The 27,882-nt window shown below is 37.1% G+C and overlaps 1 protein-coding gene across 1 annotated transcript; it reads left to right on the top strand.

Annotated features, from left to right (window-relative positions):
- Positions 1–14,219: 14,219 nt before the first annotated feature.
- On the top strand, positions 14,220–24,085 carry LOC107554747 (uncharacterized). The gene is made up of 6 exons (XM_016237345.1): positions 14,220–14,263; positions 14,969–15,103; positions 21,390–22,456; positions 22,544–22,699; positions 23,371–23,463; positions 23,546–24,085. The coding sequence occupies exons 2-6, from the start codon at positions 15,019–15,021 to the stop codon at positions 23,831–23,833; spliced, it is 1,689 nt and encodes a 562-aa protein (XP_016092831.1). The 5' UTR covers positions 14,220–14,263; positions 14,969–15,018; the 3' UTR covers positions 23,834–24,085.
- Positions 24,086–27,882: the final 3,797 nt, after the last annotated feature.

Below are 27,882 nucleotides of genomic sequence, written 5' to 3'. Positions count from 1 at the left end.
CTAAGCTTGTTAATTTTTGGCAATTAATATTTAATTTTCTTTCAGAAGTCCTGTATTTATCTATTGATCCTTCTCCTATTCTTGCAATATTTGGTTTAACTACAGAACTTTGGCTATTAAAGTAAAAAAAGAAATCATGTTTTTTGTATTATCTAAACAGACATCTTATATTGTGTAAGTGGAAGGACAAATCTCCACCTACTTTTAGTCAATGGATTAGGGATCTTGTGTACCACCTTGCATTAGAGAAGATTCGATACTCCATTAAAGGCTGCAAAAAAACAACAAAAAAAACAGACGGGTGCCGTGTACAAGAGAAATGTATGGAATTCAGTAGCTTTCCAGCGGTCTGACTCAAGTAGAGATCTCGGTTTTCTGTTCATTTCTGATGGAGTGTGAAGACGTAGCTATGTCAGTTGTGAAGAAACATTTCGGACAACCGCTGGACCTAAACGAGTCTTCAGTGGCCCTTTCTGCCACAGAGATATCAGTTTACGTGTAACTCCCAGACACACAAGGTGCATGTAGTCAAGAGGAAATTGTCACCAAACCAATGGACAGTGATTCTAAAGGTGTTTTCCCAATGTAGTGTGAGTCCTCAGTAAAAGAATCAAAATGGTCATGATTGGTCCTCAGACAAGCTGTTGTTTCTGGGAAGGTCATCCGGTTATTCTTGTAAACTCCCTTTTGAGTACATTTGTCACATCCGTAGTAACCATTGTGACTTTTAGAATGTCTGATGAAGGCCCTTGCTGGTGCGTCGCAAACAATGGCAGAGATCTGGACTTTAATATTTCTGTCTTCACAAACGACAGATGCTGCATTTCCTCAAAGTCTTGTAAGAAATCAAGACTGGTTGGTTTCCTCTCCCCAAAAATCATCCCAATGGCAACTTGTTTGTCTGGACCCCATCTTTGTGGTTTTCTACTAGGCCTAAAATAGGCCAGAATTGAAAGTTTGAGCTCTTGTATAGAGGAAGGCCATCTATATTGACTTGCAGGGACACTGACTCAGACCACATTGGATGAACTAATGTTGTGAAGTGAGACAACAGACCATGTTCAATGCCAGCATGAAAATAAGTTGTTCTTTCATTTCCACCACTGATTTTGTTTTCAACAAAATCCGTGAATCTTTGGGAAGGCCTAATTCAGCTAATTTAGTGCACAAAATCTTGAAGTTCAGTCAGTGATGAATGTGGAATTTGTTTCCTGACAGCCCAATCAGAAAGTAATGCTCTGATATCATCCTCATCTGTGCTGTCATCATTGCTCTCCTCTGTGTTCCCAAAGCTCTCACTAGCTCTTCCCTCACTGCTGCTTCTATTTGTGGATTCTGGTGTTGTAGGAGCCAATAGGGTATATGTCGAACATCACCTGACCAAACCCAGAAAACAGGTTTCATTGCTTCCGCTTGTCGGAGAACGTGTTAACAGCCGTATTAAATAATAGCGATATCTATGGACTTTTAAGATAATCAGTTAAACTAGCTAGCTGATTTTATTGTTGACATTTTATTCAATTTTTATAGCTAAATGTGAAAATAAAAATAAAAAAAACTTAGATATCAGTCCGCATATGTGATGGACATTGGTTATGATCATCATTGGTATCTACTTTGAAGGCATCTCGAGTAAAACGGCTTCATATTTAACTAAGCATATGCAAAACGCTTGAACCGGAAGCAACGAGACCTGGTTAACAGAATACGGAAGTCTGTTGCGCATAACCCCTATTGCTCTAAATTGCTTATGTTATGACAGTCAAGTCTTTTCTCAGTTCTTTCATTTGTTTCTACAGATACTGACTTCAGTTTTTTTTTTTTTTTTTTTTTAATTTTGCTAACTTTTTTTTTTTTTTTTTTTTTTTAATCTTGCTCAACTCTTCTTTTAATTTTTCTACGTTTACTGGAGATGAACACTTCTGAATATACCTGTAAAGGAAATCAAATGATATATCAACACTGGGATGTTGATGATCGTGTTGTATAACAAATAATTGCTTAAGTATGTTCACATTATTGCTGTGAAAAATGTTTGGTTGTAAAAGTTTGCAAATGCATCAGCTGATGCGGTCTCAGACATAGCACATCAATTATTTAAACTTTTGTAGCGTCTGGACCAATCAAAAACACAATTTTTCATTTGATTTAACAAATCAGTTATTCATTAGATTAACAAATCGTCACAGTCCCCTCACCCAATAAACTGGGTGCCAGGATGTCTGCAACGACACCAGGCCCCCCTGGTCCCCCATGGCAACTAATGCTGATATCACTGGTTTTATGACCCACAGGAATGTCTGCTGAATATGCAAATGATTCCATAACTTCATATTCTTATTTTCTCTTCTCTCTACTGTGTTAAGCTTTTACCCTTTCCTATACCAACTGTGTGTGTGTGTGTATGTTGGACCAGTTTAAGTGTCTAATGTAGTATGTTAGACTAGTTTAAGTGTTTATGTCGTTAATAAAGTCTTATTTGTATCACACTTAACGTTGTTCATTGTTTGCTCATAACTGGAGTCACTTAATCATGCAGATTTTTGCTACAAGCTCTGTGTAGAGTTTTACAGTAAGAAAGTTATTTCCCTTAACCAGGAAATTAACGTTCTTAGAATTGACAGACAGTTGACCCTGAGAGGTCAAGTAAATATCTACAGCGGATCTAAATATTTATAATTAATTATAACTAGTTATGATTAATTATTCATATTTCCCCATGAGCTGATTCGCAACACTTTATACACTCATTGACCCATTATTATTATTATTGATTGTTCTTTTTTGGAAACAATATAAGCTTATATGAGGGTCTCCAGGAGAAACTTCCAGAGATGAGAATTGATGTGCCCCATGGATGCATCACTATAAAATGTAACATCACTACAGCTGTTGTTGACCATAGCAAGAGCTGATGTGACAGTAGCTCTGTAGCTACACTAATAAGCAATGCTTAGATGGTTACATTTATCTTTATCAATCCACATAGGAAAAATTTAGCTTGACACAACAAATAGAGAGGCATTAGGAAATAAATAAAAAAAATCGAAATATGAGGTATTTATCCAAATGTGTAGAAGCCCTGTGAAGCATGTAAATAATGCCATCTTCCAGACTGATATCAACCTGATACACAAACTGCTAGAGATCTCGATAGTTGCATACCAGGGGCCTAAGATGTTGCAGGACCTGCCTCTCAAAGATCTTTATTACATGTGATGTTTCAGCCACAGGCCTGAAGCTGTTGAGTGCCCACTGAGGCATCTTTTCTTGGGGATGGGGACAATACAGAATGTATTCCAGATTTTAGATGCCACTTTCAGTTTCAAAGGGGAAAAAAGGATGTTGAAACAATCCTGCCAACTGGTCCGTACACATTTAAGCATCAGCAAGTTGATGTTGTCATCTGGCCTTATTAATTTGAATCTTAGTGAACTGCCCTCTCTGCTGATCAATCATTTTGTCGAGGGTCATTAAGGGTTTGGTGGAAGTAGAGATATGGGAAGAGAGTGATAGTGTTGATAATACAATCTTCCTGGGTGTGGGAGGTGTTGTAATATCATTCTTTAACAGATGAACTGTTAGCTAGAGCTTTTGACTCAGACTGTGAAGTAGTCTTTAAATATCGTAGATAACTCGTATCATAGTTCCTAGACATTCCTTGGCAACCATTTACAGCACCTTAGCATCCATATAGTAAAATGAAAGACATATCTTGGTACCAGTACATTGTAGAGAGATGTGGGTGGGCTCTTTTCACTCAAACTGTCAGCAACCTTGAAGTATCACCATGGTAACTGTGTAGCCACACCCTAGCTACCATTTTTCAGCAACGTGAACAAGCTCTATCTTTGCAACAGAACATCGTACATATACTTGGTGGGTTTGGATTTGAATTGGAAAATGAAGGTAAAAAAAACCAGCCTATATTTGGATAGCTATCCCATTACTAAAAAACACATGACGTGACCAAATGTACATATTCCCGATAAGTCCAGGATGATTGTGAGCACAACATAAATAATAATAGTAATACTAAAATGCATCACTGGGAACACCTTTAAGTGACACTAAAAATATTACTTACCTTGAAAAAGGATGGCAAGAAAAAACAAAAAGTGGAGACAACACCACAGTACAGTCCTTGGCAAATGTTGAATTATTCATGCAGATTAAGCTAACATGAATATTTAAATTAAGCTAACATGAATATTTAAAATGAAACCCCCTGATATGATTGTAAAGCGATTTGGGTCTACAATAGTAGTGGTATATAAATGCCTCATGTAAACATTCATGCAACACTAAGAATGTACCTTAAAACATCTTACAGATAAGGATGCCAATGATCTGTTTGCAGACAATGAAAAGAGAGAAAATGAGACATGACTGACTATTGTAATATCCAGAGACGGGTTAACGGGTCTACTGGGCACGTGCCTAGGGCACTAGACCAGAGGGGGTGTAGCCGAAACACCTCATCCCGTTGTACGAATAAAAAAGTATTCATTGTTCATCAATAATTATTGATTGATCAGTATTAACATAGCAAATCAGAGATGCAGAATGCAAGTTTTTTTTTTTTTTTTTTTTAAAGAACTATCTCTTAAATATCTTAAAACATGGCTGCATGAAGACTGAAACTCACCGCATCACGTAGCTTTAACTGATCTAAACCCAAATACTGAGGAGTGTCTGACAGTCAGTCAAAAATATACTTACATACCTAAAGACGTTCAGCGGTTGAATGGCTCTTAGAAGAACCTTTTTTTTTCTTTTTAGCTGCTGTTGAAACAAAATCAAAATAGAGAAAAAGACAACATTACTGAATATGAGTCAGATACTGCAGATACTCCCCCCCCCCCCCCCCCCCCCCCCTTTTTTTTTATTTTCTTGTATAATTTCTTATTGGTAATTGTCAATACTGTATGTATGTATAACATTGTGTTATGAACATGGCAAATCAGAGATGAAGGATGACTCTTAGATTGGTCACGTACAGTAATCAGACGACAATCAATACTTAAAGGATGAGAATAATTATTTTCATGGTTTAAAGGTTCTGATTACAGTACTATCTCAAAATGCACAATGACAAGAAGAATGCAGAATACACTGCATCTGATGATTGGGCCAGTGGGTCAAATTTTTATTTGCTCTGCCAGCCAGCCAGGTTTGGTCTTACTTATTATATTTATAATATCTACGGTTAGTTGTCAATGGTAAACTGAATTGGTGAATTTATTTACTATTTAATGTCAAGGGTGGAGTTTTTCAAACTTATAGATAAATACAAACTTGTTAGTTAATGGGAAGCTTCCTTATGCGATCAGTACTCCACTAGACACAGTCCCTACTTCCTCCTCTTCCATCGACACCCACATCTGCCAGAGGTCATGAATGCCTGTCCCACAGGTGATGATTTTGAAGTTGCTGACCCAGAAGATGACATCGACACCAGAGTCAATAAGATGAAACTTCTCAATGAAACGTTATGTATTTGAATAATAAAGGAAAAATCTGAATTAGACCTAGGCATAGGCTGATCTATGTATTTACATTTTTTTTTTCTGCTTTATCTCTCTTTAGTTATAAAAGCAATTGAATCTTCATGTGAAGCCACTCTCCCTCACTCTGTTACATTGTAATGATTAACCCTTGTTCCTTATTGTTCTATTTTGGCCTGACTGAAACTCCATTGATCAAGAGACCAGAGGATTCTGGATTTTTCGATGAGTTTTAATTTTGGGTACCATTTTTTTTTTGGTAGGTTCTTCACGACATTGAGAGAGCACAGAGCATGCAACAGAAGTCATTCCAAAATCGCAAGCGCAAGTTTGTGCAAGTATGTTCAGTTCAGGCCGGTGATGATGTTCTGCTCTCACGGGACCCCAAGAAACGACGGACAGGAGACACATTTACAAGTCAGTACCAAGGACCATATACTGTGACCAGCATCGTCAAAGGGTCAGCTTGTCAGAGGGTCAATGTGTTAAGACTGAGGACATAGTACAGATTGAAAGTAACTAAAAAGGTGCCATGGTCCGGTTGGGGAGTTACGGAACGATCTCATATCACATAATCTTATTAACCGTTTATCTCCTGAACTGCAACTTTCTTTACCACGCTATTCAGTGCAGTCAATTTCGCTGGTTAGGGTCAGGTGTGGGGTAGGTTTAGGGGTTAGTATTTTTTGTAGCATAATGTAGGAAATCAACACTTTAATTGACACAACCAATAAAGCCTTTAGAATCAGCTGTGGGGCGGAGTTTGCACTGAAGTGGATTGGGGGAAAAAATTGCGCATGCGTGTCATGTGCCTGTCTGTCAATGGGAGGAAGCCACGCCCTATTTTGGAGCTCCCACCCCGTTTTGGAGTTCCCGCCCCCATTTGGAGATCTCCGGGCTGCAGTTATACCCGTCTCATAAGGGGAGTGCCCTTTGCTCGGTTTCTCTACATAATCCATTAAGAATCTGAAGAACATTTTTGTTTGTATGAGAGGACCAAACGCTCACGTATACTGTTTCAGGAACGACAAAAGCGAGAGTAAATAATTACACAAGGTCGTCGGCTAGATTGTTGCGCGAGTCATTACTATGATTGACACTGATAACTGTAGCGATGGATGGAACAAAACATCTGCGAAGCCGATGTCAAAACAGCATTAAGTGATTCAGAGTAAAGCAGGACTGAGCAGCTACTACAGTTAAAGATAAAACTTAAAAAATGTAGTTTTGTAGTATTTAATTGTTATACCATTAATAATGAACTGAGTTAATTTGTCCTTAACTAGTTAAGTATTTAAATAAATAATCCTTCTAGGTTATTGGTGTCTTATTTATTTTTTAAATAACATGAGACTTTGTGACTTCCTGCACTTGCTATACTTCAGTACAGTAAAAGTACTAAAAATGTCTTATATTAATAAATTCAAAAACAAGAAGTGAACAAAACTAGGGAGTTGAAATGGCAACTGAGCTAATGGGTGATCCTCTGCTGCCATCTACTGGTTATAATGCTCATTTCATGTCATTTTTGGCACTTTTGTTCCATGTCATCATCATGATTAAAAAGTGAATCTTTCAAGTGTATTTCTCTGCACAGCTGAACAGTTGCGAAATAATAAAGGCTTTAAAATATTATAAGTGTTTAAAACATGTATTCATGTCTATGAAGGTAAGTTATCAAGTATCAAGAATACCATTACAATGTTGTTTATGAGAACATCACTAGCAAGCCAACATTAGCCTAAACAGTTATGATAGTGTCACACCCACCCACACAAACACACAGAGAGAGCAAGAATGAGTCAGTGAGCCCATAAACCGTGACAGATAGTGTGTACTTGTAGCATTTAAATGTACAATTACGTGTCTAGGTACTCTTCTGGGATTACCAGGATCAGCATATAAAATTTTGTTAAGTGTTATTAAATAACATGAAGCTGTAAGATAATGCTGCTGTCATGATTTATTATACGTTATTTGTTTTTTTTATTATATAAATAATTACGTATTTGTAGTAGAGGTCGGCCAATGTATCGGTTTTGCCGATTAATCGGCACCGATAGTTGATTGCTGGAACTATCGGTTATCGTCAAAAATCTATGCCGGTAGTTTTCCGGGTTGCGTCCGTTGCTGGAGCGGCTGAGAAGGGTCTGCTGTCATTATACAGTGCGAGAGCGACCTCTAGTGGTTGAAATCACTGACAGCACGTGCTATTTGTTTAGACGCGTGATACTGCACGTTGAACCGAGCGGGAAACTTCAGACACGGATTTAAATGCAGCCGACAGAAAATCCTGCTGCGCTACAGAGCGCCATTCACATAGTTTTCCATTAAATTACATTAAATTAGTCCCGAATCGTTGTTAATGTACATAATGAATTGTGCATTTTCAGCAAAACGTTTGTCTTTCTGTGGCTCTAATAAAGTCTGTGTGCTTCATTTATAGAGCTATAATATAGGTCGCGCTTTCTCTTTCCGTTTGCGCCGTTTTTTAAACGCCGAACTTCAAACTCATCTATACCAAATTGTTCATTCTTTAAGTAAACTTGTGTCTGTTTGGTGATTAAATAAACTGATTTAGACCGCTGCTCGAGTTGAACGCGACGCGTCCGGAGTGTGTGTGATACCGGTGAGTTCTCCTAGACTCAGCGCTGCGCTTTTATTTTGATTAGATAATCATCAAGTGTTCAAGAATAGAAGCAGTTCAAGTCTGAGACTATACATACAATATCCATATATATATATATAATTTTAATGCTATAGCCTTTGTGTATATATTTAAAGATGTGCATCTTTAAGCATGACAGTTGAAATTAAGTGGTAACACTTTAAAATAAGAGTCCATTTGTAGCATTAAGATTAATGAAAGCTGTGTAAGTATTGTTCCTTGTTAGAGGGTGTTAATTTCAACATTTACTATTATTATTATTTTTACTATTACTACTAGTATGGTTCAATACTGTTTTTGTTAATAAAGCACTATTTTAGTTTTTGTTCAGTATCAATTTTAAAACAATCGGTTAATTAATCGGTATCGGCCAGTGTGGTCCAACCTAGCTATCGGTATCGGCAAAATCCACTATCGGTCGACCTCTAATTTGTATATCATCAGATGGACCAACTGAGAGGATGTTTCTCCAGGACCACTGCTACTCAACATTCAAATGGCAGGTAGAGCATCCATATGTTTGTTCAGGTGCAAGGTGGGAGAAGGTCTTGGACCCTATTCAAGATGAACTGGTGAGTATTGTTTATTCAGTGACACTTTGCATATTTAAATGATAACCATTACTTAATCTGTTAAAATGTTCTTTATTTTTAGTTAAAGTATGTGTTGGACAAAAATCGGCCATCAGAAGAACTGATCATAAAGCAAGGGCAAATGTGCTTCACACGAGAAGACTTCTGGAGCCTGGGTTTAAGCCAGTGCATGGAATTTAATGTGCGTATGTCATATGCCAAGGATATCATACTATTTCCAGCTTGGAGCAGGCAGGCGGATGAAGCTGATCACTATCTGCTCTGTGTTAATTTTCTGTTAATCTTTCTAGTTGTAATATTTCCAAATTCAACAGGTAGGGTTAGTGAGTTCGATTTTCATGGATTTAACACAATACCCATTGATTGCAGGTTTTGTTTGTAGCTAAGAGGTAGATACTTTTTCTTGATTCTCTTCGCCCCTGATGGTTTTGGAGATGAGACCTACAGAAACATATTTAGGTTGAGACTAAAGATAATTGATTTACTGGCCTTGTTCCAGGTGTGTTGTTTGGTTACAATTTCCAAAAGAAGCCTTGTTCTTAGGCTTCAAGTTCATATTCGAGTCTCATTCTTAGGCTTCAAGTTCATCAGAGTCTCGTTCTCAGGCTACAGAACTGATCATGTAATTACACATTATGTATTTTGTGTATTCTTTGGAATGCCAGACACATTGCAACCTTCATTGTCCCAGGATCCTGGACTGACAAAACAGGAAGAGACCTTGAGGTATGTTTAAAATGATGGAATTGTGTAAAGCTAATTTAAACTCCCATAAGTCTTTCCATCTTGTGAAGAAAAAAAAAAGACAAAATAGCATTGTATGGTACTGCCTCTAGAGGGGCCTATAGGATCCTATGGAGATTCTTAAGCAAAACAAGTGAAACATAAACTTAGTCCAATCTGAAGCTCGAATTTGCTTTTTTTATGCAGTCAGATACATTTAAACAAAAAATATATATTTTGCAAAAAAAAAAACATTAAACTTTTCAAACTGAATTTTAATCAACATATGTATATTCATACAGTTTCATAAATATGTAATATGATATATATATTTAAAACTATAAATATGCTATAAACTCATTGGTCTCCAGCACAGCACTCAAATTTAACTTAAGTCAAAATGACAGTGATTTCCTAGCAATAACATTATTCATGTTATAATGTGTTTGAGTGTGTGTGGGTATGTGAGCTGTTTATGCATTGGGAATATTATATAGTCTCAGCCCTTTCGGTTGGGTATGTGTCTTTTGTGGATTGTGTCAGATTTTGTATATGTGACCTGGAGCAAAAAAAACAGTCATAAGGGTCAATTTTTTGAAATTGAGATTTATACATAATCTGCGTGTGCAAAAAAAAAAAAAGAAAATTGGGGGAAATCAACTTTAAAGTTGTCCAAATGAAGTTCTTAGGAATGCATATTACTGATCAAAAATTAAGTTTTGATATATTTATGGTAAGAAATTTACAAAATAGCTTCATGGAACATGATCTTTACTACTTATCCTAATGATTTTTGGCATAAAAGAAAAATCGATCAATTTGACCCATACAATGTATTGTTGGCTATTGCTACAAATATACATGTGCTACTTATGACTGATTTTGTGCTCCAGGGTCACAAATATGTATTTAAAAAAAAATAATCTAATGTAGTAAAAAAAAATTTTTTCGGAAACTTAATTAATTCCTATGCGTCAGATTGACCCGTGAGGGAAGGATTTGTAACTTTTTTTTTTTTTTTATTACAACCACAGAAACTGCGTATCCACATTTTTTTGTGAGCGTGTTCCCAATTCAAGTCTGACAAAAGTCATAAAGTCTCATACCATAATGATCAATACTTGGTTTTAAAAAAATAAACTAAAATCATTTTCGGGTCGAAATGATCCTAAAAGGATTAGGATATGTATGTATACATGTTTAAACAAGCCAGCAGTTGTTTTTAAAACTAACTGTGGATGCACATGTCCTTTTCCAGTGTTTTCCTCAACAGTGTTCAGGGAATTTCTGTGGCATCTACATGCTGATGGTAAGAATGTTTCATTGGGCAAAGCTGTTAAATAATAAAATCAAAGTCTTAGTGTTATTTGTATTTCACAGTATGCTCTCAGCACCTGTACATCATGCCCACTAACATTCACAGAGGTAAGCTATATTTCCACAAAAATATACCAAACTACATTTGTGTTTTTTTTTTTGGTTTGTTTTTGTTTTGCACTCTTTTAGGAGGAGGTGCCACCGATTCGCCAGTGGTGGTGCATTCAGTTTGCCTTGAAGGGTATGACAGACTCTACAGTAGAGGTCTACACGGGTCCAAAAATTCGTGCCCGGCCCGTGCAGAACCGAGAAATGTCAAAAATGTACTACCCGGAATCAACGCGGACCCTCAATTATTTGAAAGATGGACCCGAACCCGGCCGGGAAGACACATCGGCACATATTCCACAGCAAATTGCTATTAACAAGTCGATAAACAAGTTGCGAAAATTCAACTTTTTGTCTTGCCTAATGTAAGAAGCCTTCTCCCTTGTACCTGACTGTGATGCACACAATCCTCCCGGCCAAGAAAGTTACATCCGTGTTATTCCGCTCTTGCCAATTGAAATGCGTAATCCACTCATTATTCCAGTTTCAAAAGTCCACTTGCTGTCACGGTGATGGATGACAAATGCGACTTTGCATTTTTTGTATCTCGAGTCAACTTGCATATTAATTTAGACTGTTTGCCCATTTGGATTATAATAACGATTACTCGTCCAGTGCCATGGCTGCTGACGTTAGCTTTACTTATTTGCTATCATCTCTGTGCTCTCTGAGCAGAGTCTGATCAAAAATTTTAGATATAACAACAAGATGGTTCATTCATAATATTATTTTAAAAAATAATCAATAATAACTCGCATCACTCATGAAGATATCCATTATCACTGTGCGTGTGCATTACGCCCTGTGTGACAGCAGATTTATTATAGGCCTACCCCTGTGACCACCTCCTTTTTAAAACATCAGCACTTCTTTCAACTGTTACTCGTGCCTTGGTATGTGCAGAATTGTATTTTTCCTCTGCTTGCGTGGACGGATTTACGTATAGTGTCATCAACCACTTTTGAAAGTGAAAGTGACATGTGGCCAAGTATGGTTACCCATACTAGGAATTAGTGCTCTGCATTTAACCCGTGCACGCACCCACGCACGCACGCACACACACCCGGAGCAGTGGGAAGCCTTTTTTTTTTGTTGCTGCGGCGCCCGAGGAGCAGTTGGGGGTTCAGTGCCTTGGTCAAGTGCACCTCAGTCATGGTATTGAAGGTGGAAGAGAGCGCTGTACATTCACTCCCCCCACCTACAAGTCCTGCCGGACCTCAGACTTGAACTCGCAACCGTTGGGTTACCAGTCCGACTAGCTAACGACTCCCCATTTTTTAAGTGGGTATGTAGAATCACCCAGCAGAATGACATATACTCGCCATAATCAAATTTGTCATAGATGTTTGATCTCTTAAGGATAAAGCTGTCGTGCTTTGAACCAGGGCGTCTAACGACATAAATTTGGGTCACAGATGACTTGGGTGTTTAGCGAATGAAAGCCCTTCCTATTAACAAAAGCATTCTCATCCACTGTGGGTGCTTATATCTTGATTTGTGTCCCATCAATGCAGCCAAGTACATCAGGGAAACCGGCAAGAGAATGGGATTTTTGCCTGTTTGCATTTTGTCCGTTAATGCTTGGCATGCATATGTAGTTTTTCATATGGCGACAGAGGGCAAGTGACACCCTGCGGACCACTCTACATACATTCTGCATTGATCCTGTTGCAAAATAGCGTAAAGCGATGCACACTTATAGGCTTGGGGAGAGAGCGCCGTTTTGATGTGATTTAATCTGGCTGCCATCTCTTTTCGACCGTTATTCATGGGCAGAGGCTTCCGTAAATATTTAGTTGGAACGTAGAGTTACGTTTAAACTAAGTTTAATGGTGCAACGCAAAAATATTTAGTAGAGCGTAAGTTGTAACTTAGTGTCTTTTTACGTCGCAACTAGGTTATGTTGTAACTTGCGCACAGCTGGTGCAACCGGCCTGGTACGTTGACGCATCCGCCATTTTGGAACGGTCAACTAGACATCATTCACCATAACAATCAATGAATATTCAAAGATATACAAGCGTATAACTTGCTGTAGTAGACGCACACAGTCAACACGCTCAAAGGTTCGCAGACTGTTCCAAAAATGGCGGATGGCTTACTTATTACGGGCCATAGAAAGAGTCGATAATGAGGCATCTACGTATATATATCTATGGTCGAGATCCCGAAGCGCAGATTTTTCGAAACACTGCTCTGAAGTGTGATGCGAAACACCCATGTCACGTGACTAAGACGAATCAAAGCATCATATAATATAAAATAATTAATCTCATAACATTGTTTATTGCAGTTGTAATTATTGTTATTTGCAGTGTAAATTATTTAATCTGACTGGTAGCAGCTCTAGTGTATATTGAATTTATTGATAAATTGTAATAATTTGACATGAAAGATGATGCATGCATCTAAAAAGGTTAAAAATAGGCCTTTGTAAAGGTAAATATGCAGATTTAAGTATGTAAAAGCTGATAGAACACTGATGAAACATTGCTTCAGAATAAATGGTTTACTCCACCAAAAATCTCAGTGATGCAGTTATTTTGCGGGGATATTTTGTATGGAATATTGTCTGCTGTGAAAAGTTCACTGTATATCATAGTAATAAATACCATTTATACATACAGCATAGATATTTTGTTTTCTTTTTAATTTATACACATTAAATATTACATATATGTATGTAATAAAATGTGTATTTCCATTACAGGCTTAGGTCTTAAATTTCATATAAGGTGGTATTAAAAAGGTCTTAAAAAGTAATAAGTTACAATTGAATGTTAAAATGTGTTTTAAACATAAACTTAAGTGCTTATTACCCATTTTACTCTTAGTAATTTAATAATTTAATAAATTTCATTATTTTAAAGTTTAGTTCAGAAGTATCGTATCGGTATCGATATCGACGATACTGCCTTGGAAAATATCGGTATCGTATCGAAAACAAAATAAGTGGTATCGCCCATCCCTAAACTTGCCGCTTGACCTGCATGCCTATTTTAAAAAATGGAGGGGGTGACAGTTAAGGGGTTAAGAGTATACGCACTGGGGTCCACCACCCTAATTCACCAAAGTTCACTCAATTAAAAATGTCTGGCTTCGTTTTGTTTGCCATTTCTTCACTGGCTACAAATAACGAAAATGACACAATTGAAATTAGAACCCCGTTTTCACACCAGTAAACAGTGTGTATTTAAATATGAATTTCTCTCAGGAATAAAAACCCTGTCATATATTTGATTGTTTGCCTGTATGTGTAAATGTGATTTTTAGCTCGCGAGCGGGACTTTTATTCTGGACTGGCGATGTGACGTCATAAGGCTCCGCCGGGCTGCTGCTGAAGAAAGGTTTGTGTTTTTAACCATTTAAAGTTTTTAAATGTATGCAAACCGTTCCGTCTGTTGTATGGCTTCTTTCACAGGCGACGTAAAACTAAGCAAGCATCATTTAATATAATATTGCAATACTTTATCTAACATTACTGGTCGTTATTTTGTGTAAGTGAAGCGCATGCATCCATATACAGAGTAACAGAAAAGGCGCGTCTCATTTCGCTCCATATTTTGTGAAGCAGTTGATCAGAACCATGAATTCAGCGCTGGTAAGTAGTGATGGGACATTGGGCTTTTCGAAAATTCGAGTCAACTGAACCAAATGCTTGGCGAAATGATTCAGTGTTTGGCGCGCGAGTCCCTGCACACTGAGGACACCTGGTCAAACTAGTGTAAATGCAGCATGCTTTCACAAATGTTTTAATGAAAGTGCAGTCTCTTTAAGTGCAATCTCTTCTTAGCTTCAAATAATTCAATATAAACCATAGCTAAACATGAAGAGACTGTAAAATGTGTGATCTTTTTTTTTTTTATTAGAAGTGCTGGTTTATTAATAATATTATTATTATTTATTTTTGGACTTTTTTTTAAACTTAATCGGGCCTGACTACTGAAGTAGAGAGCTGACCCGAAGCACACCCTGAGATTTAGATTGGATTCATGTTGGTTTCTGTTAAATGCATGCTTATCTTAAACTTGATTATGTTTCCAAACACACAGAACAGCTCTGGTTGAAGGAACTGAGGTCCATGTGACGCACTGTTAAAAAGATGGCGTTTATTAAAGTGGAGAGCGAAGACATGATGATTGAAGAAGCGTTCAGAGTCAAGCATGAAGATCCCGAGGCACAAACAGGTTGGTTTTCATTCTCGAAGGTGAACTCAGTCGTTTGATCCTTATTAAAATGTTGTACAGAAGTGAATGATGTTTTGGAAGAATGTCGTATGAGCGTCCTAATTAGAGCTGATTTATTTTGATATTGAGTGGGTTGACTGGTGTGGACAGACATGTTTGAGATCACATGAGCAGTCGAATACTAATGCTGCCTTTAAGTTAACTTATTTCCAAGTTGGGGGCATTTGGTATTCTGACTTGTCATGCTTTCAGTGTTGCCAAACCCCTCCCTCAGAAAATCTCTAGAACCACCCTCAAAAGTCTCCATTTTTCACAAAAAGTCGCCAAATATGAAAAATGACAAATGCTTGTGATCTGCAAGCACATCAAGCGTGATGGAAAGACGCAATGTTGGGAATTTGTTTTGTGTGTCACCAAAGTGCATCCCTGTCCTGCTCGAATACAACAGAGAAGAGATATTATGATTCTCCAAAAACTTCATTCATACAAACTTATTTCAGTCAACACACTCTATTGCTACAAAGTAAGTGCAAAATACTGCATCCCAGTACACATGACACGATGATGCACTGTGTGTGTCTCTCTCTCTCTCTCTCTCAGTATCTGGATGACATGACTGTGCATGAATTGTGGTATAACTTTTGTGTCCGTCGTTAAAACAACATGTTAATTTTTTTTCTCCGGCATCTTGATTGATGCTTAGAATGCAATTGTGGTGTGCGTCATGGCAGGCGTGGTGTACTGATGTGTTCACTGCGCAGACTCATTGGCATGATTGAGAGCAAACGTGAGCGGTCACGGGCCTACGGCAGGGTGTGGCCAAGTAAAAAGTCGCTAAAAAATTGCTAGTTTTATTTAAATATAGCTAAAATAGCTCCTTGTCACAAAAATAAAAAAAAAGTCGCAGCTACAATGAGAAAGTAGCTGCATTTGGCGACAAAATCCCCAAATTGGCAAGAGCAAACGTGAGCGGTCACGGGCCTACGGCAGGGTGTGGCCAAGTAAAAAGTCGCAAAAAAATCGCTAGTTTTATTTAAATATAGCTAAAATAGCTCCTTGTCACAAAAATAAAATAAAAAAGTCGCAGCTACAATGAGAAAGTAGCTACATTTGGCGACAAAATCCCCAAATTGGCAACACTGCATGCTTTAAATAAGGGAACATAATATGAAAGTAGTTTAAAACGATTATTACCGTAAAATAAATGACTACCCAATAGCAACTTCAAAACTAAAAACAACGAAAATCATTTTTATCATTTAACTGTACAGAACATTTATTTTGTATAAATCAGTGACGTGTGTGACTATCTTTTACTTTTTTTTTTTGTCTTCGAGTCATTTTTTTTCTTATCCTTTGGTGAAATATTTTAGCAAAAACATTAATATCAGTTAAATATTTATTGAATCAAGCCTTTAAAATCCAGTGACCAGCAACATAATAGATGGTTTGAATCATAGGCGGCGGGTGAACCAACTCCAAGTAAAGGCCCATTCACACCAAGCACGATAACGATATAGTTCTAAACATCGTTCTCAATCTTAAAGAATAGCAGCGTTCACACCACAGCTATAACGATAAAGGCACAGAGAAACAATATCGTTGTAATCACTTGCAGAACGATTTTTTTTTTCCAGCTGATGTACGATAAAAACACTGACAGCCAATCAGAATCAATCCTGCTGTGACGAGCTCAAGAGTTTAAAGTGGCAGATGCGCGTGTGCTTGGAATAAACAGACGATATCGTTGGCTGGTGTGGACGCTAATATCGTTATCGTCTTTTTAAGCAAGAACCAGACGTGGGTGTCATGTAAGCTAAAAAAAAAAAAGTTTAATATGACTGAATTTGTATTTAACGTGATTACAATTGAATAAAAACGTTACAAAATGGATGATTATATAACGTTTCTTTTCCACGGTTATTCAAACGGCGAATAAATTATATATAGAAAGTGACATTATCACTAACATTGATCTATCGCGAGTTTAAGCACTCTCAAAAAAAACTAAACTATCGTTATAATCACTGACGCTGTATACACTGTGAAATTAATCTCTTACTTGCATTGTACGTACATCTGTGCTTTGTTGTTTATGATGAGAGAATTCGCAAGAGTTCGGAATTCACTATTCACTGCGTAAAAACGCCTAAAATGAAATGTGGTGCAATATGAGCACATCTTAATTTAATGCCGCAATCGACACTGTCTATTCATATTCACTTTTTTAGCAACAGACGTAATAGATTTAATTTGTTTGTGCAGGGGCATTTTTGACCAATTTAGCGACATTTTTGCCCCAAGTACCCGTGGCCTTACACACACTCCACTAGGGCTGGACAATAATTCAATATCAATATGTATCGCGATATTATTTTTTTCAATAACGGTGATATGATTTTTAAACACATTTCCGATATTTCAATATACATTACCAGTTTCCCAAACTTTTATTTATTTGTGCCGTTTGACTTCGTTGAATAAACAAGCTGTCTTTCACTTCAGCTGCAGCGCGAATGGCTAGAATGCGCAACGCTGCAAATCCAATGTTGAGGCTCCGCTATTATTATTGCATTTCATTAGTGCCACTTATTTATGCGCGTTTGTTCGCGGGAAAGTGAGCAAGACACGACAGTGATTATAGTTAAATAAGATGAAAGACATAGGCTATAATATAAAGAAATTAGCTACATTTATTTTCAAATTAAATATCACATCACACATTTATCATTCAGTCTAGTGCGTTTTACATATAATGTAAGCGCAACTTGTGTAGATTTAAAAAGGCATGACTGCTTAATTTTGGTGTGTATTTGTATACTTTTACCATCTAATCAATCTCAGCATGCTTTCAATTGGTATCGCTAGACGTTTAGCCTAAGTCTTTCTTTGAAACTTGAATTACTAAAACTAAAACTAAACACAAACTAAATAGAAATGTGTTCACAAAATAAAAACGAAACTAAAACTAACTGTTTCTATTTTGAATAGATTTTAAAATGTAATTTATTCCTGTGATCATACATAGCTGTATTTTCAGCATCATTACTCCAGTCTTCAGTGTCTCGTGATCCTTCAGAAATCATTCTAATATGCTGATTTGCTGAATATCAATATTAAAACAGTTGAGTAAATTTTTTTTTTTTCAGGATTCTTTGATGAATAGAAAGATCCAAAGATCAGCATGTATCTGAAATAAAAAGCTTTTGTAACATTATACACTATTCCATTCAGTATAATTTTTATTATTTTTTGGGAAAGAAATTATAGAAATTAATAATTTTGTTTAGCAAGGATGCTTAAAAATGATCAAAAGTGATGATAAAGGCATTTATAATGTTACAAAAGATTTCTATTTCAGATAAACAGTGTTCATATCGATATCGGAATTATATCGTATCGACCGAAATTAAGAAATATATCGTGATATCAATTTTGGCCATATCGTCCAGCCCTACGCTCCACCTATGGTTTGAATCAAACTGCTTGATTGTTAGCGTCACAAACAGTTCAAATCAAAGACATGAATTAGCCTGTATATATACTAAAGAAAACATCTGTTGTGACTTTCACATCTTCTAAAACCTCAGTTGTAAATGTAGCATCTGAAGTCGATCTAGGATAAGTGCTGAGACCAAAACATAAATGTTGTTAAAAATTTCGTAAGTTTGTTTTTAAAAAGTCCTTAAGTTTTGCCTCTTTGTCGCCATCTCTGGTTGAAAACCTGCAATTGCAGCTGTGTGCAGAATTATCTTCCTTGCGTGGGTTTGTGCGCGCTCCAGTGCGGATTAATCTAATGTTTTGAGTATGTGTGGCTGTCAGTCACCGCACCAGTGTGGATATTCACAGATTATAGCCTACTTCTTGGAGTCTAATTCACCGGATATTGTCATCTGAACAATTAAGTAACAAGTCTGCCACGTTTGTTCTGACCAACTGAGGAAAAAAGCATTACCATAAATCTCGCTACCAATGGTGATTAAATCTAAAGATCAGTTAGCTCATATCACATCAAACCGTTCAAATTCTTAAGTTTTGTTATACTTCATTCTCAAATTGTTAATGTTAACAACATCAGCATTGCATGACTATGAGTATAGAGTGTATAAGCGAGTAGATTTCAATTTCTGTACAGTCTCATCTCTAATTGTCATACCACTCGAATTTCATATTAAGAAATTCTTTTAACCCAAAAAGCAAATTATGCTCCCTTCGAACTGGTTGTCTTTAAAATACAAGTCTTTGTAATCCCAGGCTATCTGTAATCAGAAGCACATTTAAAACTGGAATATAATAAAATTTCATTCACATGTGTTTCACAAACACATAATCCTTTCTGGATTACAATCCACCATTACAATGATGCATTTAATTATTCCGGCTGCTGTGAGAAAAGGCTATAAACGATCCTCCACCTGCAGGATCCTCACATGCAATAGCCTAGTAGCCGGGACAACTTCTTTATGTTTACAGAAGTGACGTAATGACGCAGCGGCATGCTCGAATTTCCCATGAAAACCTACCCGTACCACTCAAATGAGAAAACATTATTATAAGCTGACCGTTGTGAATCGGGCTAAAGTAAGGCGATAGTTTCGAACACTGGCTAGTTATGTACTTGCTCAAATATTGATTTTGGATAATTTTTAACCAATAAAAAGTTACGGACTGCAGCTTTAAGTAACAGGTTTTACAGAGAGACTGAGACTAGCTCTTATATGATACTGTGACTGAGCGCGGTTTGCTACTTACAGCTAAATAATAACATTGCCACAATGAAAATGTATTTTTTTTAAAGTAATGTAAATACTGTTTACTGGCTGATAAGAAATATTTTGGCAGGTACATTTTCTCAGTTCACTCTCCGTTGGCAGGTAAGCATATTTTATTGGGTTGTACTGGGGAAGTCGTGGCCTAATGGTTAGAGAGTCGGACTCGTAACCCAAGGTTGCGGGTACCGGCAGGGATTGTAGGTGGGGGGAGTGAATGTACAGCGCTCTCTCCCACCTTCAATACCACGACTGAGGTGCCCTTGAGCAAGGCACCGAACCCCCAACTGCTCCCCGGGCGCCGCAGCAAAAAATGGCTGCCCACTGCTCCGGGTGTGTGTTCACGGTGTGTGTGTGCACTTTGGATGGGTAAATGCAGAGCACTAATTCCGAGTATGGGTCACCATACTTGGCCACATGTCATGTCACATCACTTTAATGTAAATAGACAACGGTCTGATTGATGGGTTGATTTATTTAAATGTGTATCACCTGAATTTATTTTAGAATTTTTGTCTGGTGTAGATCTGAAATGTCTTTTATAACTTTTTGTTAATTGTATATTTTTTGTAATTTATATAAAGATATTAGCATCCACTCCAGCGGATGATATTGTCTGTTTATTAATCGTTGTAGCTGTGGTGTGGACTCTGCTATTCTTTAGTATTGAGAATTTTTTTTCGAACTGTATCTTTATTGTTGTCTTTATAGTTATTGTCCTTGGTGTGAACAGGCTTTAATAGTCTGCGATATTGGCTTGCTGGTTATTTATCCTTTTTTTTCCATGCATTGGTAAGTCTACATTAATTTTAATGTTTGGAGTTTCCAGATGTTAACAAGTTAAATTCTCCAATCAGAGATTTTATCTTAAATGGATATATTTTCTGCCCAGTGTAAATGCTTGTTGAACCAATATTGATTCTTAAATGTCAAGATCAATAATGTTTTTTTGCTGTCAGTTGATGAACGAACAATTTCACTTAACATTATTTGCACCGTGTCTCCTATCGTATAATCACAAAAAGCCTTGTTTTGTTACTTTCTTTTCTTTTCTCATGAACATATGAACCTCTATGGCCAACCTGACCATCTCATTTGCTATATTTTCAAATATCCGAGGGGTTGTGGGAGGCGGTCCCTCATATTATTTGTTTCAGTTTAACACCACCTTGGAATCAAATTATTAGATACATTTACTGTGAAATGACACTATGTAAATGGAAAGTATAAATAAAGAGACAAAATGAATGAAATAAACATTGCACTGTGTTTGATTTATAGTGTGAGAATGTACAGGTATGCACATGGTTTCAGTCTGTAGTTGAATATGGCAATTGTTGGGGCTAATTTTGTTAGCAGGTGCAGGTTTTGTAACAGCTAAACATTCTAGCAGTCATACCTTTCCCTGCTGCCGTTTTGAAGCGCATTCCTCGTCAAGTGGACAAGGGAGGTTTATATGGAAAGACCCTCATCCCCATGATTTTCTGTAACTCAAACTGATGTGGTTTTTCTTACAGAAGCGCCAAAGTCTTGTCCAGCCAGACTTCGTATCATTCTTCAAGACCATGACATTCGCAAACTGGACTTGCCTCAGGGAATCCCTGGGACTGTGAGTGAACTTGAGTCTATTGTGAGGAAGACATTTGTCCTTAATGGGAACTTTACTTTGCATTATAAGGATGCTGATTTCGGGGAGGAATATTTTTCTCTTACCTCAACAAGTGACATCAAGGACAAGGACACAATTAAGGTGATTCACATTGTTGAACCGCCTACACTTACTCTGACTTTTACTGATGTGGAGAGTTCCATTAAAAGTGCATCAAAGACCTGCATCCAAACCTCGGTCCACACTTCAGTGACCGACATCTGTCCTTCTATCAGCGGTTCCTTTTCTGGATCGCAGGATACACTGATTCTTCCATCATCTGAACACAAGACTCAGCGTTCACAGCGTTGGCCTACTGAATTCTCAGTACCTCGCTTTGCCTATGATACCGAACTTGTGCTTGCCGCAGGAAGTGAAGCTTTCAAGAAGGATGGAATTCAACTCAACTTTACACCAATCCTTCCAGACATCCTAGAGAAGCTGGCTGAAAACATCTTTCAGTATGTGGCCTACCCAACAAGTGCTCAGTTGTCTGATGTTGCCGAGGCGCTGGTTCAGAAATATCCCTGCCTTAAAGAACCAGGCTCACATAATGGATGCTATGGATGGCGACAGAGACTAAAATATAAAATGGGCAACTATAGAGCAAAACTGAGAGGGCTTGGATGCCCTGAGCTCGATGTTAACTCTCTCAAAAAGAAACGAGCACATGAAAAAGCACCTGCAAAAAATATTAAAAAGCCAAGAAAAGCAGAGGTGAACTTTTTACCCCCTCACCCACAAGGAGAAACTGAAGAAAGCTTGGAAAATGAAAGAGTGGAGCTCCTTAACGAATTAAAGAGGGGTATGAACTATCAGATAATCAGTGAAAAAATGGCAAAGACATTCTCTATTCGCAGGCAGGAAATTGTCAGTCAAGCAACACCAATCAATGACTTAAAATACAGATGGCCTGCACTTTTTGATGCAGCTCAGGTAAATCTATTTTCATCAAATAGTTTGCAGTTTGTGCTAGATTACATTCAGTTTTCTACATTAACAAATTGTGCCTTATTTTTACAGATAAACGAAGAATTCAGAAGGATCACCACTGTTGACCTGGAGGCAACGTTCATGGCAAAACTGGACCAGTACTCTCCTAAAATGATGTCCTTGGTGTTCTCAAGGGGACGGTCTTCAAAAATGAGTATTCAGCGTATTAAGAACATGCTGCTAGAGGTATGAATAAATGTAACGGTTACAAATAGAAACAGTGTTCGTGTAGATGATATTGGGTGGGTGGGTGGGTGGGTTGGTTGGGGTGCGCTGTGCTGGGTCAAGTCAAGTGAATTTTATTTGCAGAATGCTATTAACAATGCACATTGTGTCAAGGTAGCTTTCCAGAAGTTCATAATACAAACGCAAACAAACAAACATTGTCTTTCAGAGCCTGTTTGCAGGTAGAAACACTGTCCTTCAAAGCAAATTGAAATGTCTCTAATTTTGTACTCTTCCATCTGCACTTCAACGGAGTTAAGAATGGCAAATAATGTAAATACTAATCATAATGAATAATTTTTATAGTTTGTGAGACTGTTGAAATCACAACATTATCTACTAGATCCTACAGAAAAAAAATTAAGGAAGTCCGTCTGTTGTTCATTTTGTGTCGCTATAGTGTGAATATTGGAATATTTGATGGGTGGCCAGAAATACAATTTCAAATGAATAATACAATTATTATTATTTTAATGATCAATTATGTGATTTTAATTAAACTGGGTAGAAATCAATAATTGGTACAGTTTAGTCATGAACCTCAACTTTAAGTCTTTTTTTTTATAAAAGAGTTGTGTATTTAGAAACCCATTTCGATGGACAAGCAGTCAAACACTTTTTTTCCTTTACAGGATTATTCTTTGGAAAGCAGGAGAGAGGCTGCTATCCGTTCCTTAGTAGTATATCTCAGAGAAAATGAGGAAGATCTGTTTAAAGAACATTCGGTAAGTCAGACATACTGTACTTTGTGTTAATCTGATTTTCAAATATGATAACTTAAACTGACATTGATTTTGACCTGCTTAGGATGGTGGGGATATTGCCAATGAAGTGATGAAGATTATTATAACTAGAGGTTCCACGATATCAGAACCAGCCAGTGCAAGGATTGTGATTGAGGGAACAGAAGTCCAGCAACACCTGGACGTAGCCAGGGCCTGTGCATTGCTAATGGGGCTAATATATGCACTCAACCTCAGCTACCCAAAAGAACTGAAAAACACTTTTGAGGCATTTCAAAAGATCTTCCTTGAGCTGGATGATATGAAAACTTGCCCAAAGGTAATGTCTCTAAAAAACAAACTGCTGTATTAAAACTGTGATGAATTAGGTTACTGTCATCAAATTCAAATGTGATGTGAAAAAGTTAAGTTGTGCATACAATTGAGCAGCTGTGCTCTTGACAGTTGGCAGTTTATTAGTAACACCTAGATAAAAATGTATGTTTAAAACAACAGCCCAAGCAAGAATGGCGCTAGTTTTAGCTTGGTGGACACAAGTGAACTGGCAATGAGTGTTGATGAAATTTCTCATGTTTTCTTTTTTTTTTGTTCTTTTTGAAAGTAAAACCACATATTTACATACAAAATAACTTGGAAAACATCTTTTTTTTTTCATCCATGGTGTGTGTCATGTGATGTGTTTTTGGCAACACTAAATCTATGGATACTCATTTTCACATAAATTGTGAAGCAGTGTATTCAGTTTAGAGGATCAGTCCTCTAAAATCCACATTCATAAATTGACCGTGTTTTTATTTTGTTTAAGATGATGTTCATGATTACCAAATTATTTGGACCAAACAAAAGTTGCCACTACTTTTATATTAAACGGTTGTTAATACTGGAATTGGAATGTTTTATTTGTTCCTACTGAAGTGAAATAAATGACCAGTACTCAAAAAAATAATGTAACAATTTGCATGGACATGTCTGAGGAATGTAGGATGGAAGTCAAATTAAAAATTTGCAAAAGTAATTTCACCATGTAATATCACCAAAACTTTTAAATTAAGTTCTTAGGTCAAACTTTTTTTTTTCATCCATGGTGTGTGTCATGTGATGTGTTTTTGGCAACACTAAATCTATGGATACTCATTTTCACATAAATTGTGAAGCAGTGTATTCAGTTTAGAGGATCAGTCCTCTAAAATCCACATTCATAAATTGACCGTGTTTTTATTTTGTTTAAGATGATGTTCATGATTACCAAATTATTTGGACCAAACAAAAGTTGCCACTACTTTTATATTAAACGGTTGTTAATACTGGAATTGGAATGTTTTATTTGTTCCTACTGAAGTGAAATAAATGACCAGTACTCAAAAAAATAATGTAACAATTTGCATGGACATGTCTGAGTAGGATGGAAGTCAAATTAAAAATTTGCTAAAGTAATTTCACCATGTAATATCACCAAAACTTTGAAATTAAGTTCTTAGGTCAAACTAGGGGTCCGTTCTTCGTACCTCGCTTATTACATCTGAGATGATTTGAAAGATGCCAGATCTTCTAATCCTGATAACTGATCTCTGGCTAATTTGGTTCTTCAAACGAATTTGCAAATTTGATTAAAATATCTGGATTAAGTTGTCTAGGATTACTGCGCGTTCTTGTGTTCCCCGAAAATGGCAGATGTATCGATGCTCGAAACCACGATCAGCAATGCGGCGAGACCGCAACGTAATGACATCATATAATTCAAAAAGACAATGACGAAAAACGTGACACATTTCTGAACCTTTATAAGGAAACAGCCAAGTGAACAAAACTACATAAATGGTATAATAAATAAATGAAATGTGCACTGTTTATTGTATTTGAAAAATTTGACATGATTCCCAATTATTTATATTCACGATTTCTAGTATTTGTACAGGCTTTACATTTTTTATTTCAATGTTGCAATTCATCTAATTTTATCTTTGAAACAGATTTGTTACGTGACAGCATTAATTAAACTTTCTTAAGGGTCAAGATCAAGTTATCTGCATCTTCTGCGCTCCATCAAGCCACTCCCATAATATCTGTCACCACTCAAATTAATGTACGGCTCAGACTAACTGTATAGCATGAGTGTAAGAATTCAAAGAATACAATTATAAAGTAATTATTTCATCACAAATACATTTTTCAACGAGTAAACCTGGCTGTCTATAGTATTATAGGTGACTACACAACATTATAATATATTTTGTATTATATATATATATATATATATATATATATTTTGTATTCATTTTTAAATTATTATTATTGTTAGTGGATAAGTAAGGTACTCTGGTAATAATGTAGCAGTGGCTGGGACAGATTTTAAGTATCAATTCTGCTTACAAATATATGATCTAATCCTGTTTACATGAAATAAGCCTGCTCCGCGAAGAGCTTTGAAGAACCAACCAATCCAAGATCAAGCGAAATCGTCAACAATCAAATCCAGCTAACTGAGTTAGAGATGTACGAAGAACGGGCCCCAGATCATGTGACACATACTTGGACTTAGTGCTCTGCATTTAACCCAGTTGGGGGTTCTGTGCCTTGCTCAAGGGCACCTCAGTCGTGGTATTGAAGGTGGGAGAGAGCGCTGTACATTCACTCCCCCCACCTACAATCCCTGCCGGTACAAGACTCGAACCCACAACCTTTGGGTTATGAGTCCGACTTTCTAACCATTAGGCCATGACTTCCCACATCATGTTGGCTGTACTAACACAAACTGGTGTCTTATACTCAATAATGACTTAGTTGGAATCAGAGGTGCAGTCAAAATCAGACCCTTCAAGACTAGACCCCTTAAGACCAAGTGCACCACACACATCCTGAAAAGTGAGGTCAAAATATTTTGATCGCCCCCTGGTGGTTATCTACAGAATAGGTCATAAACTCCACCCTCTCCATGTAAATTAATGGGACGTGAACAAAAATAAATAAATAAAATTACACCAAGTAATTTTTTTTCCACAAAGATGTTTTTGACATTTTAGCTTTTGCCTCGCATGTTTAAAGGGTTAGTTCACCCAAAAACGAAAATTCTGTCATTAATTACTTGTAATCAGCATTGTTTACGTTCAGCATGCGCGCTCTTTTTACTAAACGTAAACTACGTTGATTACGTTCTGGGGCACTTTCCAAAATGGCGGAAGATGGTAACTCGGGGAGAAGAATTGTTGAATAAATTGTTATTATTGTTTTCTTTGCACACAAAACGTATTCTCATAGCTTCATTAAAAAAAAATACGGTTGAACCACTGATGTCACATGGACTGTTGTACCGATGTCCTTGCTACGTTTCTGGACCTGGGAACATTATAGTTGCATCGCTGTCTATGGAGGGACAGAATCAGCATTGTTTACGTTCAGCATGCGCGCTCTTTTTACTAAACGTAAACTACGTTGATTACGTTCTGGGGCACTTTCCAAAATGGCGGAAGATGGTAACTCGGGGAGAAGAATTGTTGAATAAATTGTTATTATTGTTTTCTTTGCACACAAAACGTATTCTCATAGCTTCATAAAAAAAAAATACGGTTGAACCACTGATGTCACATGGACTGTTGTACCGATGTCCTTGCTACGTTTCTGGACCTGGGAACATTATAGTTGCATCGCTGTCTATGGAGGGACAGAGAGCTCTCAGATTTTATCAAAAATATCTTAATTTGTGTTCTGAAGATGAACGAAGGTCTTACGGGTTTGGCACAAGGGTGAGAAATTAATGACAGAATTTTAATTTTTGGGTGAACTAACCCTTTAAATGTTCGTTTTTCTAACAAGTTTGGTTTTAGTGCTTTGATGCTATAAAAAGGGGGTGTGATGTCATGATTGACAGCTTCAGTAACAGAGGCACTGGCAGACTTCTTTCAGGAGCTTCGGGAAGAGAATCAAACTTTAACTTTTAATTTTCCATATCTGTGGTGTTTCACACTGACAAAATGAGTCGTTCTGCAGTAAACTGTACTAAGGGATCTGAGGGACTATTTTAGTTTGTTTGGTAAGTTAAATATGTTCTTTATAAGCTCTTTAGTAAATATGTTATTGGCAAGCTAAGACAACTAGCTTAACTTTAGCCATGTGGGAAAAGGCAAATGATTGTTACTAGCAGTAACAATTTTTGTCAGAAAGTAATATGGAAAAAATCAATTCTATCAGTCTGTGGGACCTTGATACCATGGCTCCGCTTCAAGATCACTACTGCGCGGACTTTGACTCCAAATGACATCAACGGCAGTGGCTATCGTTGGGATATTTTGGCTTCACTTTTCTGAAGTGATGATGTGTCGCTCGTCTTTCAAATCTAGACCCTTCAAAGCCAAATTTTTCACCCTCTTCAGACATTATGGTTGGGGTGGTCTTAAAAATGGTGGA

This window comes from Sinocyclocheilus grahami, unplaced genomic scaffold, assembly GCF_001515645.1.
Source record: "Sinocyclocheilus grahami isolate Dianchi unplaced genomic scaffold, SAMN03320097.WGS_v1.1 scaffold512.1, whole genome shotgun sequence".
Taxonomy (NCBI): Eukaryota; Metazoa; Chordata; class Actinopteri; order Cypriniformes; family Cyprinidae; genus Sinocyclocheilus; species Sinocyclocheilus grahami.
Note: the sequence above shows the minus strand (reverse complement) of the source record. Positions and strands in the feature narration are given on the sequence as shown.